We start from the raw sequence: 20,917 nt of genomic DNA, 5'->3' as shown, positions 1-20,917 counted from the left end.
TGATTAAGTTAGCTACATATAACTTCGCATTGCAGGTTTATTTGCAAAGAACCTCACACTATTGTTATGACGTTTTGTTTAAATACTTCGGCATTATTATTTAGTTGAAAGATCCTATAAAATCATTTGAAACTGCACTCGAGTAAGTTGTCACAATAAACATAAAAATGGCCGTCATATTATATGAATAATAAAATCTAAAGAATGGCAACTGAGCGATGTTATATAATAATATAAATAACGTATACCTAAGTATAATTCTTTGGTTTGGACCGATAATTTGTTGTAACTTTCAATACGTAATATTATGTAAAAATAAACAAGAACTATGTACCTAACTTCCATGTTTTCAAACCACGTTAATCATATTGTGTCCAAAAAAATGCTTCCAACATGTGCTTACCCTCCTGGTATAGAGGTATCGTCACTAACCGTCCTCTTCAAGACATGCATCTGAGGATATGTATCAATATCTATTAGAAAAAATATCGGTACTGGGCGGGACTCAAATCCGCAACCATCGGATTCTGGTCAATGTGCTTTCCTAATTTTCTCACATGTACCTACCGCCAGTGCCGGAGATTACGTTGAACCTGGCTTCTGACGGCCGCTACTTTTATTCAAATAGTAATGTCCAAAAATATATGTAAGGTGTGTAAGGAACGTATTTTTTTTTTGTATTTTCCCACATTTGATTACCTAATAGTAAAATTTTAAAATAACGTAAAAACTCGATAGAGAAAAAACTCCAATGAATATTTGTCTCACGCATGAAAATAATAAAAAATAAACATGCTCTCCCTCCACCAGCCGCCACATCTGTATAATTTGAAATCATTTTTATTTATATCGATTTTAACTGTGGTATTGTGACCGAATTAATGTAAGATTCGAGATAATTTATAATAATTACAAGATAAAAAGAACTTTTTATATACAACGTTTTTAATTTTTCTGTTGAATTATTATGATCAATACGCTCAAACTCGTACTTGATATGAAGTAAATAAAAAACAAACAAACAAATATGGAATACTGAAATGTCATTCTGATTTCCATAGTAACACACGTGTATATTAATAATTTAGTTGCTAGGACCACCCACTTAGCAACCAATAATAGTGGATTGAATTACGGATTTCTTCCGAAATAACTTTTCATACAAAACAGAATTAACTTAAAATGAATTCAATTCTACTTAAAGATGGCTAAAAGTATTAAAATAATGCATTGGCATCGTGTTCTGATATATTCTAAAAGTTTCAAATGTCTAGCTAGTCGGGAAGTTAGTTAAAAATCGATTGCAAGATTTGTGCTGGATAAACAACCACCGGACAAATAAGAATACGAGCTAATAAAAACGTTGTAAAAAATCAAGTTGATACACAGTTTTAATCCTTTTTTTATGAAAATCTATATTTTTTTAAATTAAAAAAAAGTTGAAACATGATTTTTTCAAAACCTTCCAAAGCTGCATTTTAATGAAACAATATTCATAAAATACGATTTGGGAGATACCTACCTACTAATAAAATAGATGCACAGTGTAAACAGATTTTTTAAATTTTAAGATTTCCATTTTGTTACCCAATGTTATTTAGATAACTATACTTATATTGATTATTTAAAATGAAAGTTATCAGTGGATACAATATCGTATTAACGCTAAAATCATTTTTGATAAAAACGATTCTCTCACATTTGAGATACTATATATATATTATTATACATGTACCATATTATATAATAATATATACCGTGTATTTGACGGCTGTGCGTTTTGATTGCCGTGGTATATATGCCTATAAGGATAATTTTTATATTATTTTATCCAGCTCTTTTGGATAGAGCTTTTAAATGAAGTATATCTCTATAAATATAGATAGCGAAGTTACCGTGAACCACCTTCGGCAGCAGTTCCAGACTCTCATGAATACTAAACTTTCGCATTAAAAGGTTAGGCGTCGCTACGTGAGCGTCGACCTTCCGACGCCGATTTTCGTCAGTCAGTTGTCGCCGAACGTCCGGTTCCGCTTGACCGGTGTAATCAGGCGGTGTTGCCACCCGGTCAATCCGGTATTTCGACACAAATTTTATTCTAACCTCATAATAGTTTCCCACAAATTAATTTATATTCGCGTTGTTTAATATTTTTTTTATATGACTATATTATTATGTTTCGGAAAATTACAACGATTACTTCGTAATTCGCAGAAAAGTGCGTTAACTTTTTTATAAATTATGACAACTTAGAATATAATAGTACAACATCGATTTTTAAAACGTTTAACACTAGCCATAGAAACTATTAATTGTTTCCTTTTAATGGGTAACGTTGTGCATACCTATTTATTTTAAAGAAATTGTTTTTGTTTTATTAGTGGTAGGTACCTACCTATTTTAAGTGATAAAAATGGAATTTAATGCAATGTTGGCCATCTTACTCAGGTACTTATCAAATTTAATATTTATTAATTATAACCAATTTTATAGCTTATTTAGTAATGTTACATTTTTCAGAAAGTAGATAAAATGAGAAAATTCCCCCCAAAAACCCAAGGAGTACAAAAAATATTAGCTGAATTCGCGTAAAATATTAAGAACTTTATGTTCCCATCTCTAATTATTATGAAAATGCCAAAAATAACATTATACAAGATTGCCTTAAAGTCCCTACAAAGTACCTACCAGAATACCATTGCAATTAAGGAATCACCATAGTACGTAGGTATATAATATACCTATACGTGGGTACATTTTCAGTAATAATTATTTTTCACTGCGTAACGCAAATAATGGCAGCACTATTTTCTTTTGTTTTGTTGATCTGTCAAAATAGTGTTTTTTTTTAAATTGGAGCTGTGCGGATGAACTGTGGACATTTCGTGTTTATTTATTTTTTTGGAAAATGTAAAATTTCAGAAGGAACGACATAATTATTATTTTAGATGAGTTTCTATATGTGTGTAAATATTATTATAAGACACCGTTATAATATTTGGAGGAATCTCATTTGACACTGCATTAGATATTATGTTATTTTCAGTAGCGGAACTACATTGCAACGGGGGACCCATTTTCGATAAAAATACATATATGCAAGTATTATAATAATATATTTATATTAATAAAATTATTGTATGAATTCTAAACAAATTAACATAATATCACAGATTGTTGAAACATACATTAAGGGTAACAGCTTCATTAAAAGGTATCCATATCTTAATTTTAAAAATAATCTAATAATAAAAATAATCGACCTTACAATATAACTATTATTGTATTTAACTGTATTGTAATTAATACACATTTATCGCACAAGCAAAATTGTCAAAACAATGTCTCCAAACCTGTCAGCGCCCCAAACCGACACCTAAAACCACCACTGTTTGGGAGCGGGTTTCGTGGAAATGTTCTAATTATCATTAGATGATGTGTACCTACGTCTATTAAATTTAAAGATTTTTGGTGCATTCGTCTGTTGAAGATAGTTAAAAATAAATAACTAGATACATAAGTAGGTACCTAATGAATTTACATACAATTTGAAACTAGAAGTGAAAGGGGGCGGTATTCTAAATTAAGGGCGGCACTTTGTCTAGGGACGTCACTGCCTGAATAATACATAAATGTCAATCGTATCGAAAAGTGAAGACAAAGGCAAGTAAAACAAGTTGCCATATTTTAATTCAAATCCGCCAACTTAGTAAATATTAATTTCCCCCTGGCTACCAAATCAACCACACTAAAAACGTTCGGCTTCGGCCACACCGAAGTGCTTCGCTTAGTGATAAGCTAGGTGCCATGCTTGTATACTAAAAACACTACTTAGGTACAAATTCAGTTGACATTTAGAAGCGCTCAAGTTAACAATGATGTCACTCTCAAAACTAACCAGAAAGTTACTTCTCACAGAGAATTTAAGTTTCTAATTTCGAAAGTCTCAAATTAGAACTTGTTGGGTGCATAATGTCAATTTATCTAGAATACTCTTGGAGAGTTTCAACTTCTCTACAAAGAATTTCGGAAATACGATGAAAAGTTTTTTACTTATTTGAGGATGGACAAGGACAAAGACAGGCAAATTAAAAGAGTCATTAAATATATTTTATAATTTGTTAGATGGGTTCCACAAAGGCTCTCTTTTATAAACCGCTCCTATTAAAACTTCCTCAATCTTGCAAAATCACTAGGTGACACAATAAAATTAACCAACACGTCTGTTCGCCAGGAGACTCACTAGGTGATTAATAATCACGTAGCCAGGCGCGAAGCGTGCAGTGTGGCCGTTACGATAGTATAGTTTGCGTCCGTTCGCTAGGATATGTCACCTAGCACGTAGCGTACCACTAAGTACCAAGCAAGGCACCTACCTATGTGCCATCCAGTGGTTTAAACTAATATTTTGTAAAATTCCCTCTTGTAACTTGAGGTCAAACTGATTGGTTTATTTAAATATTTTTTTGAAATAATTTGGGTAGTAGGTAATAATAATTTGCAATCTAATCAGTCAACTGGCACTGCGTAATTAAAAATGACTTTTCCATTTTTCAATTACTTATTTTCCGTGTCACGGAATAATTAATCATTGTGAAAATTAATGACCAGACTATTATTTCAGTTACCCACTACGTATTTTATTAGCTGACAGTAAACATCTCTCTACTCAATTTGTCGTTATGTATGGAGAAATCAGAGGTGCCGAACTTGATTTTGTCGTGGGCCGTAATGGACAGTAAGTTCGTTTTATCTCGCGGACCTAAGTCCTACCAGGCCCATGACCCCCACATCCCGAAGCGGATCCCGAGCCCAGTGACGTCTCTAGATAAAATGCCGCCGCTAGCCAGTGCCAAAATGCCGCCTCATTTTTTATACATTATTTTTTATCATCCTTTCATGAGTCCAAATATCTAAGAAATGTGTTGTACTAACAAAATATCAGATTAATTATTCACAAATCTGCATGTGTCGTTTCTGGTCACCAAGGACGTTGAAGGGCAATGGAAGTAAACTAGATATCGCGGACCCGACAAAACCAGTCAGTTTATTTTGTTAATGTAAATATATTTTCGTTATTACATACTAAGTTTAGGTAGCTATTTCTATATATTCCAAACAATGACATTAATATGGACGAATCATCTGGGGAAAAAAAATGACACTCACTTTACTGTCGGGTCTGCCGAATGGCATAATCTGTCCTAACGCCATTACAATAAAGGTGATATTGCTATAAATTCCTGATGCTTTTTGTTGGGTCTGCCGGATGGTTCGGTTCGAACGGGTTCGCTCAAATGAACATTGACATTAGAAACACTGCTCTAACGCCATTACAATAAAGGTCATATTGCTATAAACTCCCGATGCGTGATATCGCATAATGGAATTGCGTGACGTCTACCTATACCTACATGCGAATGCGCGAATTTACTTGCTAGCTACTGTATTGAGTGCGTCGTCCATTAATAATGGCATTGATTCCAAATGATTTTCCTCGATTTGCAGCCCCCAAGCGACGCTCAATCTGCCTGCCCCCACGGGACGTCACTGCCCGATCCAGGATGTTTGGCGGACCCCTTCGTTTTTAAATAAATTCATTTGAATTATAGAGTTGTCTGCACTAAGCATCATATTATAGAGCATTGATCGTGACAATTTTGTGGTAACCAAGTAACATGCGACCCTTCGTCGTATTGGATAAATAGCCACTTTAATTAGATAGGAAACAACACACTAAAAATAATTATAAAATAAAATTCTGCGCGTGAATTATCATTTTAATTAAGGATGTATACATATCAATCATCATTTCACATAAAATTGCATCACAGAGCTACATATTTTTTACATACATAATATTAGAGTACATTTTACCAGTGTTAGTGTAAGTAAGTGACCAACTTACGGGTCTATTCTATAGAATACTTAACGACGATCGGCTATCGACTTATTTAGCGACTATCGACCGCAAATATTTGTATTGATGTATTATAATTGTTACAATAAGTTAGCCGTCTAAACATTCAAAACTGTCCATCTCGCTCTAAATTTTATCACAGCGAAGAGAGGTGCTGTTAAAATATAGCACTTATTGCAACATTTACAACCAACTTATTGTAATTGTTACAATAGGTGCTAATACTTTGATACAAACCTACCCTAGTTAGCCGTCGTATTTATCACTTTATCACTTTAGCGGTCGATAAGTATAGAATAGACCCACAGGATCCACTATTATAATAGTAAGATGGTAACATGAAACTCTAAATTTTGATCGCATTGCTAGTTATTGGTCATATTTCGAGTTCAATGTGCTAAACTATTTTGGAAATGAAAATCCTCACACACCATTCACTTAAGTACGTGGTTTTTTGACATGCAAAATATTTTTTTCTTCTCTTTTTGGTATTCCGATATCCTGTCCTGTATCCAGTACCAGCTTGAAATTGTACTGTTCGCTATCCCAAGATGTTATACCCAACATGTATCTTAAATTACATTTGTTTTTAAAATACGTACCTATAGTGAAATAATTTAACATTGAACATGCACATGTGCAATTTATTTTAGTGAGTAGCAATTATACAGGACGAATGTGATTATTGTTGCTGTTGTCATTCTCGGCTATAGACCGACCTCTAAATCAAATCTTCATCTCACAGCTCTGCATGCGCTAACAATTATGTCACGTAGTTTTTACACGCTGATACTATTTATTACGCAACGTGTTCTTTGCGTGTTAACGTGTCTCAGCAGATACTCGGTCTCTGTCACTATCGGGAGGAATTAAAAGCTTTGCTTTGTGTTTCCCCTCCTCCCAATACTTCATTACATTCGAAGTAATGGTCTTAGTCTGCTTCGAACACATACTGAATTATGGGCGCTGTGAATGTAGTAACGAGGAAAGTAAATACGGAAGGCGGGTTTTAGTTCCTGAAACAACCGTGGTGACGTAGGAAACTTGATATAAAAGTTGCACTGTAGCAGTTACATTGAGCATCCCTTTCTCTCTCGGCGCCGATCCGAGTAATTATGTCTTGTATTTTGTCTAAACTATCAAACATAATGTGGTATTGACTATTTTTTTTATTCAACGAATAATTCACATTTTTTAAGAATGTAAGATTCTTTTTATTGAACATACATAATTTTAAAAACACTTCTGAGAAAATATAATAAAAGCAATAGAAAAAATCTTTTTTGAAAAAAGAATGTTACATTCTTAAATCTTGTGAATAATTATTCGTTGAATAAAAAAAATAGTTACTTAATTAAATTATTAGCAAGTTCAAATAAGTTAGTAATTAAAGTAATTAATACTTACTTTGATTTAAAATAAGCACAAAAGCCGATTGCTAATAGTAACTCAATTTAGAATGCGCTTCAGAGAGTATTAGCCATGGCCCCCACATCCTGAAGCGGGCCCCCAGGCTAAGATCTTTGGCGGGCTCCCCTACCTATCGCTAAGGATAAAGGCAGTGTGGTGCTCTTCACTATCATTTTCCAAATGATGTAGGTACGCGGCAAAATTAAAGTGTATATTTTAGTGTTTTTTGTATATTTTAATGCGTCCGTTTGAATTATGATGTTTTCGAGTATAAATACACAATTAAAATTTTATCATACAACCACATAATTTTAAATTAAAATATTATTGATGGTAAATAGCGCCTTTTTTACTATTAAAGCAAATTTGTGATGTGTGTTTATTTTACTTATCTGGTTGACTCGCCTCGCCGGGCCCCTCCTGAGCCCGGTCCCCCAGGCTAGAGTCCTGTCAGCCCCCCCCCCCTTTTGGGGGCCATGGTATTAGCCATTAGTTAAACTTTCTCGCAATTAGATAGGATGCCGATAGCATTGTCGTCGATGTGTGAGGGCGCGAATCATGAGAGACGCGGGTTCCATCCCTACTGGGTGTCGTGTACAAAAACATGTACTTACCTATGATATATCCACCGTACCGACCTACGTAATTATTCACGTGATGATCATCTCAAGACTCAAATATTATTTTGTTTAGGTACCAATTAGAAGACATTATGGATCTCTTTAATATTACCTAGGTATTATTTATTTAAACCTTTCGTAACTAGTCAATAGGTAGGTTTAGGTAGCTACCTTCTTAAATGCATAAATCGTGTATGATGATAATTATAATTAAGTATGTATTATGTAGGTGTGTTAAAATAAGTATTGTCCCTTTTATCGCTATCACTATAATTTCGTTTTATCAAACGAAATGCATTTTGAGTTTTGGTTTTTATTGAATCACGTGTTTATCTCCCATAGTGAATTAATTATCTATAATTAGATTTATTATGATACGAATAATATTTTAAGACGTAATAATATAGGTACATATTAATTTATTAAATATTATGTTATCTACTCAATTTAAAATACAAAGATATACATTTGTCATTTGGATTTTTTTTCTAAATATTTTTCTATCATTATTGTTTTATAATCCGATGTGGGTCTTAACCACTTCAGTAAAGATTTTTTAATACAGGGGCTTAGGAACTTCCTTTTGAAAATGAAATATAAAAACAGTACATTCTTATTTTTAGCCCATCACATGACACAGGAGATTTGATTTTACACCGTTTTAAAAATAATATCGCCCACCATGACTGTCAATACACTGATTCAGTCGAATTCGGCAGTTTTGGTTTACTCTTTCGGACATGCCAACCGGTTCATTGGCAATTTCAGCTCGGATGTTGTTCTGTAGGTTTTCCAGGGTCAGTGGACGATCGTTATAAACCAAGGATTTGAGATAACCCCACAGGAAATAATCACAGAGGCTAAATCAAGCGAGCGCTCTGGCCAGTTTACATCCCCTCTCAGGGAGATTAGCCGCCCAGGGAAGGCTTGTCTTAAAAAATCTATTGAAACCCTGGCGATGTGGGCTGTGGCCCCATCTTGCTGAAACCACACATTGTCCAGTACCATTCCTTCGAGACCAGGCGGAAAATCATTCTCAAATAACGGTCTGAATTCACGGTTACAGCCAGTGCTCGAAATGGAAAATTTCACGAACAGGAACGCTCTATAATTTTCCGAAAAAACGGTATGCTTAATTTTTTTCTTTACATACGTACGTACGTTGGATGTATAAATGCAACAATAAACTTTGAGCTTCTTACGCGGATGTACGAGTATATTGAGCAAGTGGGTAAGGATTGTCAGCGCCGCAGGCGAAAGAACCTCGTCTCAACAAAGTATACCGTCAAGAATTGTATTATTCTTTACTCTTACTTTATCTACCACCCATAATCAGCAGGCATGTTACTTCTACCACCACTCGTCACTGCTTATAACTTATATTACTGTCTCATTTGGGATAGTTCAGTTTGTTAATTAATTAAACTTAAAAAACAACATATCCACATACCTACCATAAAGATTCAAATTAAAAATTAATTTACATATAACAAATTTTACAGTTTATAGATTCAAGACGAGCACAGAATATTTTTAAAAAAATTAAAGAAATAGTATTAAAATAGTGTTTAAAAATAAAGAAATAGATGCAGCAATTATTAGAAAAAATAGTACTTAAGTACCTATACAGAGACGAGTAAATACAAAATTTATACAGTACATATCAGTATACCGATAGAGCTAACTACGCCATTTAATTATTTAAGAAGTTATCAAACTAAGAATTTATAAATCGTTCACATAAACTCGTTCTCACGCAGGAGGAATATACCAATATCCGAAGCGATTTGGTTGAACACAGTGTGTAAGCGTTCTTAAGATAAATCAATCGGATAAAGCCATGGATGGCATCCACACAGCTTCAAACAAAGGATCCTCAAAGATTTCTTTTGGACCTTCTCCACCATAAGGGCCATTAGGCCATACCTACTTCTAAGAAAAGCTTCAAGCCATCATCACAAAACTACGTAATTATAGCATTTTAAATTACCAATGGTGTATCATTAATTATCGGCTTTTGAGCTTTGAGAATCGATGTCTCCGCCGAATCTTAGGGGTACATTGGTACGACCGCGTTACAAATACCCGAGTTCGTGAGCACAGCAGCCTTCGGTGATTGAAGTTATCACGAAGAGACGATTTACGTGGCTGGGACACGTATTCCGGATGCCGCCAAAGAGTGCGGCACTTCGTACCCTTGTGGCACAGCCTCAAGGGTTCCATCGCCGTGGCCGCCTCTCCCTCACCCTGCAGCGGTGCTACAAAAGCGACCTATTTGCTGCAGGTCTGACATGGCGGGAGGCGCATGGCGATGGACCGAGGGAAGTGGCGCCAATGCTTGCCCTATGCCCCAATATTAGGACATGACAGGGTAGAAGAAGAAGTATCATTAATTATATAAGATAAAACATGACGGAAGGTGCAACTCGAGTTGCTAAACACGATTCCTATAGAATAATATAAAATTGTCATTAATCAGTAGGTACCTACCTATATTCAACATTATAAGGACTAATATTGTAGTGTATGTATATACCTATACCATAGGCCCCACATCGTGAAGCTGGCCCCCAGGCTAGGATCTTTGGTGGGGCCCCCTTCTTATCGCTAAGAATAAAGGCAGTATGTACGGGGTAACAATAATCTGTATATTTAGTGTTTTATTGTATATTTTAAAACATCCATACGAATTATGGAGATGTCGAGTATTGATAAACAATTAAGAATTGTTACGTATAACCACATAACTATAAATAATAGTATTGTAAGAAAATTCTTTTTTTTTACTATTAAAGCAAATTTGTGATGTGTGTTTATCTCACTTATCTGGTCGATTCGCCTCGCCGGGCTCCTCCTGAGCACGGGCTCCCAGGCTAGAGCCCTTTCAGCCCCTCGTTGTGGAGACCATGACCTATATGTTACAATGATGATGCTTTGGTTACCATTATTGTAATATACGTACACTTACCACCTCAGATTAAAGAACTTACCACCGTATTTATTTAATCTATGACTACCATCTAAAATTATTTGTTGTCCGCACTGAACACGTACCTACCTAATTTGTGAGTGTATTTTAAGCTAAACGATTCAATTTGTGATGTTTGTCCTTACCTAGTCTCATTATAGTCATTATTATTGCCACGGTGATGAATAATGATAATACAGAACAATAATTTATTATTATGATAGTAATAAAATTTTATTGGAGGATATTCCTTTTTTTTTTAAACAAATTTACAAACAAAAATTAACTAAAAGTTCTCTACATAGTAGGTATCTATTATTTCTATTATTTTTAAAGTAGCAAGTTACAACGTATGTAATAACACAATAGAAACGTCCCTTAAAAATAAACTAATTACGGTAGGCTATTCAATAGTTTCATACCAAAAACATTTTTGTAGGAAAATGGCATAATGGTGCATTTATTTATTACTCATTGTAAAAATAAGGGTTTACGACACGTCATAAATATTTTTAACACGTCGAGTCAATTGTCGAAATGACATTGAATCAGAAAACCCTGTTTCAACTGTATTGTCGATCTTAAATGCTTATCGGAGTGAATTCTTAATTTTTTAGCAGATTTACACGAAGTACCTACTACTTAATTAAACCTTCATAAAATTTATAAATATCCACTCATATTTATCATTTTCAAAACGAAAAAATTCTGCTTGTGGCCACTGGTCAACAGCATTATATGTTAAATCAGTTTGGATACCAACGACAAAAAATATACTTATATGTAATATATAGAAAGGTATCGCCTGCTGAGATGTTTGTCCAAATTTCAAGAGAACAAATTTAAATAATACAAAATGTTTTAAAAAACAAGCGATTATCACTAATAAGTAGATTTTAGCGGAATTGTACGATTTAAATTACCAAACTTTATCATATTAATTTTACCACCGAAAATTTTGCCCGCAAAAATAGACGTGGGTATAAAATTAACACGGCGATTAGATGGCGATGAAAATAAATAAGTTTTATCACTCACAATAAAATATAAGTAATAAATTAGTAGGTAAGTAAATTCGCAATGCATACCAGTCAAAGGTAAAAGCGAGACTGTACTGAGATATTTCATACTTTAGAAATTATTATACAAATATGTAGGTGCCATCTTTATTTTTTATTGAATTTAAGTTATTTAAGTACAAAAGGTTTTCAAACAATGTCAGCAAAGGCACAATTCTTTTGTAGCTTGCAGCTGTAGTTACTTTTTTTATGTAAGTATGCAATTATTTGGAGTGTTTAGACAATGCATTTAGACACGGATGTATCGACACAAAAAAGAAAATTGAAAGAAATTTAGGGATGTCATAAATTTTATTTTTAACCCTTGCACGCCCGGCATAACATAACTTCGTTAATTTTTAATTTTGAGAAAAACTTTAAAAGATACATTCACACATAAATACCTCAATCTAACGAACCGCAACGCAATTTTAAATGAATCCACGAGCCGGAACGGTATATTTTGGAATTCCACGAACCACAACGGCGCTCCGGTGCGTTCCTGTCCATTTCGAGCGCTGGTTACAGCACAACCGTTTCCTTGAAAATAGTAAGGACCGATCGTCGGTCCCTATTAAAAAAGTCGGATCTGAAATTTTGTCATTTTCGGCTTATTACGTAAAAGTTATTTAAACTCATTAAACATTTATACCACAATCACAGTTTTTTTGTTTTTGATATATATATGAGATACTCAAGTTAAAAATGACGGATCTACCGAGAGTGTCCGAATAACAATGTCGGTTCTGACAGTTCCTGCAATGTTCACCGGACAGACGGATGTTTTTATAAACGTTTAGAAAAGTTTCTATAACCCGTATTTTTATTCATTATGGCAAGCAATAGGTCACAAAGGATATTTGATGAAACATCTTTGATTGCCCGTACTGAAAAATACCATTTTGCTGACCGACTTTTTTAATAGGGACCGACGCGATGATCCCTACTCTTGAAATTGCACACCATACCGTGACACGATTTCAATGAAGGGGTCTGTTTATTAATAGATACAGCCACTAAGGTGAAAATGTCCCTCGTCAGAGAAGAACACAACTCAAGCAGCAGCTCACATGATGTTTGTCAGGTTACATAATCGCATAAATACAAACCTTAAATCCAGTCCATCTCATTCCTTTCTCCTCTGTGACCCCCACTAACTTCACCGTGCCGTTCGCTGATCCGGACCTCCCCCCCACAGGAACGGAAAAAATACAAATATTATTTCTTCTTCCACTTCATTTCGGTATTCAACAACATGCAAAACCTGTGACCACTGGAAGACCCGTGGCACTTATGAATTATTGACGCCATCTTGGGTATCTAATGTTTGCTTTAATATTCTGATAACGGATTACTACTAACTATCTAAATAATTATGACCGTAAGACCACGCGCATTTGATAACCACTTGTAGATGCGATACTTGTAGTTATACCTGCGGACCAGGGCTTTATCGCTATAAAAAGTGCGGTATTCCGCTGATGAATCGACGAGGACCTTTGCATACTAGGCGGGGTAAATGGGGACATCAGTGGCACCTGTTATATTTTTAACCCCACCCCTTACTACCGCCTTTAAAATCAATAAAAAATTATAATCGATATTTTTTGTGTGGTTTTGCCAGACACGGATTCCAATCGGCAACCCACGGGCTCTGGCGGCTCTCGTGGTGCAGTTGGTAAGGCGCTCGCCTTCCACCCGAGAGTTCCTGGGTTCGATTCCCGGTCATGACAAAAACATTTATGTGTTTTTCTCAAAGCCTGGGTGTTTGTGACTGTTCAAAATTACTAACAACCACCTTGTACGAAAAAGCAAGGACATGGTTATTAATAATTCTAAAAAAAAAAAAAAAAACCCACGGGCTCCTTCGCGGGCCTCTAAATCAATCCAAATTAGCCCCCTAAAAGGCCTATAACCTCCACCCCGATCTTCTATCCTATCCTAGACTATTAAAAATATTAATTTGAAGAAAATATGACGTGTCGTTCTTGGAAAATAAACCTAATCACCTACTTGTCTTTTTAAAGTTAAATTTTATGACCAAAGTCGTACCTACGTATGTAATTTACAGCATTTCTTTATTTTATTTTTAAATTCGCGTGTGGCAGAATTTAGAATTTCTCGTTTCACCTGCATATTATTATGTATACCTACATAATATTATGTAATACTTACATACGAATTATTATTATGTACCTGCCTACTTACGTACCTTTGCGACAAAAGTAAAAAGGTCAGGGAAAATAATATTATACCTACATATAATTGTGTAAGTAAGCTACTAATGCCAGTGTGTTTAAATTTTAAACTACAAACTCCAGTGGGTCTATTCTATACTTATCGAACACTAAATTGATAAATAGTATCAAACTTAGGGTAGGTTTGTATCAAAATATTAGCACTTATTGTAACAATTACACGAAGCTGGTTTTTATTGTTGCAATAAGTGCGATATTTTAACAGCACCTATCTTGCTGCTGTTAAAATATCGCACTTATTGCAACAATAAAAACCAGCTTCGTGTAATTGTTACAATAAGTGCTAATATTTTGATACAAACCTACCCTAAGTTTGATAATATTTATCACTTTAGCGGTCGATAAGCATAGAATAGACCCACTGATGAAATAATACAAACTATATTACGTATTATAAATAGAAAGTACCAACATAATTTTATAATATGCCTACGTAGTATCTACATCAGTGGCGAGGGGTGGAGGTAGGCTGTTAAGATTCGACATAAATAGTGCACACTAATGTTTGTCAGATAAACTTATTCGTTTTCATTGAACTAAGAATACAATTTGCAGATGGTGCTGGTTAGTTTGTAAAATGCAATTAAACCCTACCTAAAACCATAATAGTTTAGGTATGCTATGGGCGATCTGACACAAATATTGCACAAGTTTTCACTCATACTTATTTATTTTGTTTTCGTTGAATTAATTATAAGTACATAATATGACAGATGGTGTTGATTAGTTTTTTTATTCCTACCTAACTAAACCATAATATAATCGATGAAAAATATTCTTCTATCTATGTAATACCTAAATAATGAAGTATAGTGTAATGGCATAAATTTAGACATTTTATAGATAAACAAATATCTTTTGACTATTATCTACTATGGCTTGGAATAGGCAGGGTTTAGCTGAATTTTAAAAACTAATAAACAATATCTACACATTCTAGTGTTCAATGAAAACAGATACTTTTGACTGGAAAATTTTAGTGTGCATTATTTATGTAGAATACGAACAGTCTCCCTCCACCCCTCGCTACTGCTACATCCCTGCCATAGAAAAAAAAACATAAGTACTTTAATAATTCCATTGCAGCTACACCCACCCTTCGCCAGTGATCTACATAATTATACGTATTACATACATACGTTTACGTAAAGGATCTTTATTATAATATGGTTATAAGCAACCAGTGATAATAATAAAAAATGGTTAGGTTGGTAGTTGTCAAAATACCTACATAAGGAAAAATAATAATAACAATATTATTGCATACCTACGTACACGTTTCATTATTTTCCTTTAATTTGACATTTTTACGATTGTGTATAATGTAATCCGTCGTCTGCGCCGTTTGAATATGCCGGTCTGCGCAGTGAATAGCTGCCAATAACATTGAAGTTGCAATATGAAAAAAATTGTATTCCATAAACGAAAGTGTGAATGTTTTTAATAATTAAACAGGTTAGGTCCTAGAACTATAAAATCATGCTTAAAATAGATTTTAGTCTACATATTTTAACGTTTTCATTTTTGCAGACATCTATTAAATTTTAGATTAGCTACATACTTATTCAATTATAAATATTTCAATAGTGGTTATTTTTTATCTGTCCTATTTTGGGAATATCAGAAAATTCCCACTGGCAGCACTAAAACGTCTCCGCTTCGTCTACCTAAATTTTAAGGCGCATACCTTATCACGAAAAGTTTTATATTTCTCTCAAAACAGTGCACATTTGACTACAAAAACTTGCAATAAACGTGAAAAATGTTATTCGAACGCATTTGGTGACCTTTTTCATTGATAATTTTCGTTTCTCCACTGATAAATTTGTGTTTTCGCCTTCGGTCTGACAGCTCAATACACCGCCATAGACAATTTTTTTCATATTAGAAAAGTGACCTAACTTCGCAAAGGTATGATTTTTAATTAAGAATCTCTTTATAATGTATACACAGATAACCAGTTCGATACTAGAAACCCTCAGATGATCTTTTACGATTCATTGCCGATCGACAGCCCACGTAATTCATGGATTCAAACTCGTGTCACCGGGTTTTAAAAACCTGTTCCTTCACCATGCATTAGGCGTTTCAGTTAATTATTTCGATTGTGCATATAGTATTAATGTTATTGTATGCACATCGCTATATTTTTGGAGTTAGTACCTTAATTCGTCATCCACCGGTGGATTATAACTATTAGGAGTGGCTATTTATTGATGATTAGGGACATGTCGCAGATATCTACCCACCTACCTACTCCTACCTATTTTTACATTCAAACATAATATTTAAGTGTTTCGTATATTTTTACAATTCAAAGTCCAAAGTCTTTTTTGACGAATTTCTACGAGTAGTAATTTCATATTTACGAAAAATAATCTAGCACTCATTAGTCTAGCATGCTTATCCAAAAGTAAACAAAGAAACTTGTTTATTTTTCATCACACTTGTATTATTATTACTTTCCTATTAATTATTATCCTATTTAACTAATCATTAAATTTTTAAAGAAACAGAAATGACATTTAATGAAATAGAATATTAGTTCTTCTTATTCCATGTCTGCTCCTCAGTGGGAGCATAATATGGTCTGAACATCCAAAAATCCCTGTCACTCACCCGTCTTCTTGCGTCTTTCCGGGTCATTCCAGCCTCCCTTCAACGTCACCTTTTCGCTTTCAATGTGATGAGAGGCTGCATTATTGTCTCACTTATCTCCTCATTACTATTAAAATTATACCATTGCACAACACAATACACTTGACCTCGGTTATTACGATCACGGATATAGCGATATCTCGGATGTAACGAGGAAACATTCATTGACATTTTAGTTTATGATTTTTTCCGTACATTTATTCAATTTTATAACTTATCGGCCATGCCGAACTAAAATATCGCCAAAAATTTTCTTAAAACTGTTAATGTGTCGATCGTTTAAAAACATTTCGACCCTAAGCAATAAAATCCGACCGGACAGGATGCCGCCGGTATCGGATTACGTTTAAGACACGTTAAGTTCCTACCTAATTGGTGTTTTCGCCAACAATATTGAAAAAGTTGCCAAGCATATGGTTGAAATTGCATGTAAAAAATCCAACCCACCAGCGTTCATTTCAATAAACAACTTCTTTTGTAGTTTATGAATGCCATGCTTGTTTCGGGGAAAAATTGTAATTGTGTATTTTTGTTTGAATTGCGACTTTGTGTTATGTGACCGCTCATTTCAAAATACCTATTCTCTAATATAACGAGTAACGATTATAACGAGCAATTTCAGTTGGTCCCATCTTCCTTGTAATAACAAAGTTCGACTGTATTATGATCGTAGCATCGAATAGACAGCATTTGGTTTTTACCGAGTACAGATGTGAGTCCATCCGCATTGAGTTTAATATTAGCAAGCTCTCTTCGCAAAAGTATCATCTCCCGTGGTGTGCACCGCCAGGGATTTAAAACTGACGATATTTAATTTCTGCCTGTCACTAATCAGTGGAAAATCTGGATTAGCAGCCTATATTGAATGCCATTTAAATTTCTAAATTGCCACCAATTAAACCAATTACCAAAAACCATATCCTGTAGTGGAGTAATGGACAGAAGTCATACCGCATCTTGATGGTTTGTTTCTCTTTCCTAAAGGACAATGTATGCTAAGTATAAATTCAATACATAAATATACTTTCTTTCTTAATTCCAGATGTGCCCTTCAGCCCTTGTGGTCATCCCGTCCACAAATCTGCAACGCGACTTGAAAACCATCCACCCTCAAGAAACTATCATCACCAAGATCAGTTTTCCTAAGCTTGAAGATGTTACCACTCTTATCATTTCCTGTGACGAAATCGTTAACAATATCAGCCAATCAGCGGGTGCTGGAGTGTCATTTGGGGAGGGGCTGGGCAGCGTAGAAGCGACTTGCGCACGGGAAAAAGCTCCTTCATCATGTCTCTCGATGAGCAGGCGTGCCTTGTGAGGACCAGGTCCGACTCGGAGAATTCTGGAAGGAATCTGGCCGGTACGTATTCATTTTGTTACTTATATAGTATCTCGTATAGTTGACTCTAGGATTACCGGATCCAGTTATCCAGGCGGTGGATTAATCACGATGAAAGAAAAGTATAAAAAATAATTATCGTATTCATTATTAAACAATATACAGCGAATTTAATCATTCGAAGAGTGTAAAATTTACACTCTTCGAATGATTAAATTCGCTGTATATTTTGAGAAAATACTTTTATATTACGATAAGAGCATCTGTTTCTTAATCTGTGGATCATCGGTTAAAAATGCATATTATGGGTTGGGCAAAAATGCATATTAATGGGTTGGGCAAATGGGGTAACAACCATTCCTCGTAAAATATCCGGTAACATGACATCTTCACTGAAAATGGTACTTGATTTACTAGTATTTAAAAACATTTTGGTACTGTTCGGTTATACGGAATACAGCGGAAAACCCATTTTGAAAATAGCCAATAAACTGGATTATTTGTTAGGTTAACCTAAACAAACCTAACCTAACCTAACCTAAACTAACCCAAACTAACAAATAATCCAGTTTATCAGCTATTTTCAAATTGCGTTTTCCGCTGTATTCCGTATAACCGAACAGTACCAACATTTTTTTATGCATTTAGAGCCGAGCCACACCGGGCGACTCTGGTCTTGAGACCAGTCGCCGAGACCAGACCGATGCATGCAGTTATATGGACCATGCCACACCTGGTCGCCCAGTAATCGCGCAAGCAATAAAGTCGCGCGATCAGTAAAATCTCGTTCTCTCTGGTCTCTCTGGTCGGGCGATCGGTAGCGATGTATGAAAACATATAGCTATGTATTGAGCGCTGCCACACTAGGCCACGCCGCATTTTTTGCATAATTGCGTACACATTCATTATTATTATTATTATTATTGGCTGCCTCTCTGGTCGCCCTAGTAAATCGCCCGAAGAGACCAGTCTCGAGACCAAAGTCGCCCGGTGTGGCTCGGCTCTTAATGATATCATGTACTTATTAGTAAGTAATCCACTATTATTATTATATTTTTATGTATGACTTTATGCATGTGCAGTGAAATTGGTTAATAATATTATAATTGTTTTGCATGCATGTATGTGTTGTTTTCAATATTTTCTTTAATGTTTTGTATATGTGAGGAATCAAATAATTATCTGAGGAATAGATATCTTATTTACCTTGATAAATGGAGAGTCAACTATACATAATATATATATATATATATATAACTAGGGCCTTCATCAATTTATGATACATCCAAAATTGGTATCTTTCATTGGGAGAGTTTGAACTTTTAATTTGTCCCTGTAAACCAAGAAAGGAAGCCACAATGGGATATTTTATAAAACTTAAATCATAATTATTTCGGTAGTTAATGACCAAGCGAAAGGTCTCATAAAAATTAGTAAAGCTATTCCAATTTACCAATTTTAGTTTGAACAACGACCAAAGATGTATGGTATACATCTTATGATGAAAGATTTCGTTAAACTCTATGGATACTCAAGAAAATTTGAAACTCTCCTGTCTCTTTGTAATGGATGTATTCGTCGGAACTAGGGAATGCTGTCATGACCATTGTGATTGATCAGCAATAACTAGCAATCGTTTTGCCACATTCTAAGCAAATTTGTATCCTTTCTTTATTCATCCCACCATGGAGAATAGGTATGATTCTGAATGCTCACTTGGTAGTTAATATCGCACTGACTGGGTGGAAATTGATGCATTGTTTTGTTGATCAATGAGTCAAGCTCTCAATATTCCCCAGCCTTCAAAGTTAAATCAGTACCGGTTGCAGGTTTCGGCACGATGGCCTATTCAGAGGGGCACCCGTCCGAGTCCGGCGGGGGGCTGATGATGTTGGAGGGGGGCGGAGGAGGCGGCACGGGGGGACAGGCCCCCTCAGCAGCTATTATCGCGTCGGGGGACGACGGCACTGGCGAGCTCATCGAATACGGAGACATGAGTGTCTTGGCGCAGTTCCATGAGGATGCTATTAGACAGGTGAGCATTTTTTAATACCTGTTATTGACTTTTTCTTTACAACTGAACGATGTTATATGTGAAGTAAGTAATCAACTGTTAAGTGAAGCTCAAAAGGAACTCATTAACTACAGTAAAACCTCGTTAATACGAATTCCACGGGACCGAAAATCAAAAAAAAATTCGAATTACGAATTATGAAAAGTATGGGAGAAAAATATTAAAATTTAAAAAAAAAAAAAAAAATGATTTTCATCAATATTGTTTACGATCATAGATGTGCCTACCAAATTTCCGATGCCGCGTATGTTAATGGGTCATAAAATGTCAGGATTATTTTTATTACCTTTTTTTTTTTTTGTGATTTTACCGAGGCTTTGACTGCGACTCGCTGTCATAACGCCTCTTCTCTTCTAGAAGGGGATTTGTCGATCAGGTCCTCACTCCTATTCTGTTAAATAACTTTACAATTTTGCCTAGCTCTTCAGTCTTACCCACCGCCAGGACACCTTTCAATTCGTCGACATTCTCATAGATATCCGCAATTCGCAGCTGTACTCTAAAGTTCATATTTAGGGCGTTGTAGTGCTGTATGTACAATGTCCTCTAAAACATGACATTCATCGCAGAGTTGCGATTCGCTTCTTCCCATGAGGACATCAAATCTTTTGC

General features: G+C 35.0%; 1 protein-coding gene across 2 annotated transcripts in view; it reads left to right on the top strand.

The window, feature by feature from the left end:
* LOC147074864 (synaptic vesicle glycoprotein 2B-like) overlaps nucleotides 1-20,917 on the top strand; it is a 70,223-nt gene that overhangs the window by 32,207 nt on the left and 17,099 nt on the right. Inside the window, exons 1-3 of one of the 2 annotated variants that reach the window (XM_085942993.1) lie at nucleotides 15,880-16,145; nucleotides 17,935-18,252; nucleotides 20,061-20,266. In XM_085942993.1, coding sequence (XP_085799119.1) covers nucleotides 18,180-18,252; nucleotides 20,061-20,266 — 279 coding nt within the window. In that variant the 5' untranslated portion in view covers nucleotides 15,880-16,145; nucleotides 17,935-18,179. Of the gene's footprint in view, nucleotides 1-15,879; nucleotides 16,146-17,934; nucleotides 18,253-20,060; nucleotides 20,267-20,917 lie in introns of those variants that run through there. The other variant, XM_085942994.1, reaches the window with a different exon arrangement.

The sequence above is a fragment of the Rhyacophila brunnea genome, unplaced genomic scaffold (genome assembly GCF_057557595.1).
Source record: "Rhyacophila brunnea isolate RB1 unplaced genomic scaffold, BYU_Rbru_1.0 scaffold_15, whole genome shotgun sequence".
NCBI classification, from domain to species: domain Eukaryota; kingdom Metazoa; phylum Arthropoda; class Insecta; order Trichoptera; family Rhyacophilidae; genus Rhyacophila; species Rhyacophila brunnea.
The sequence above is the reverse complement of the archived record's forward strand: the minus strand, read 5'-3'. Positions and strand labels throughout refer to the sequence as shown.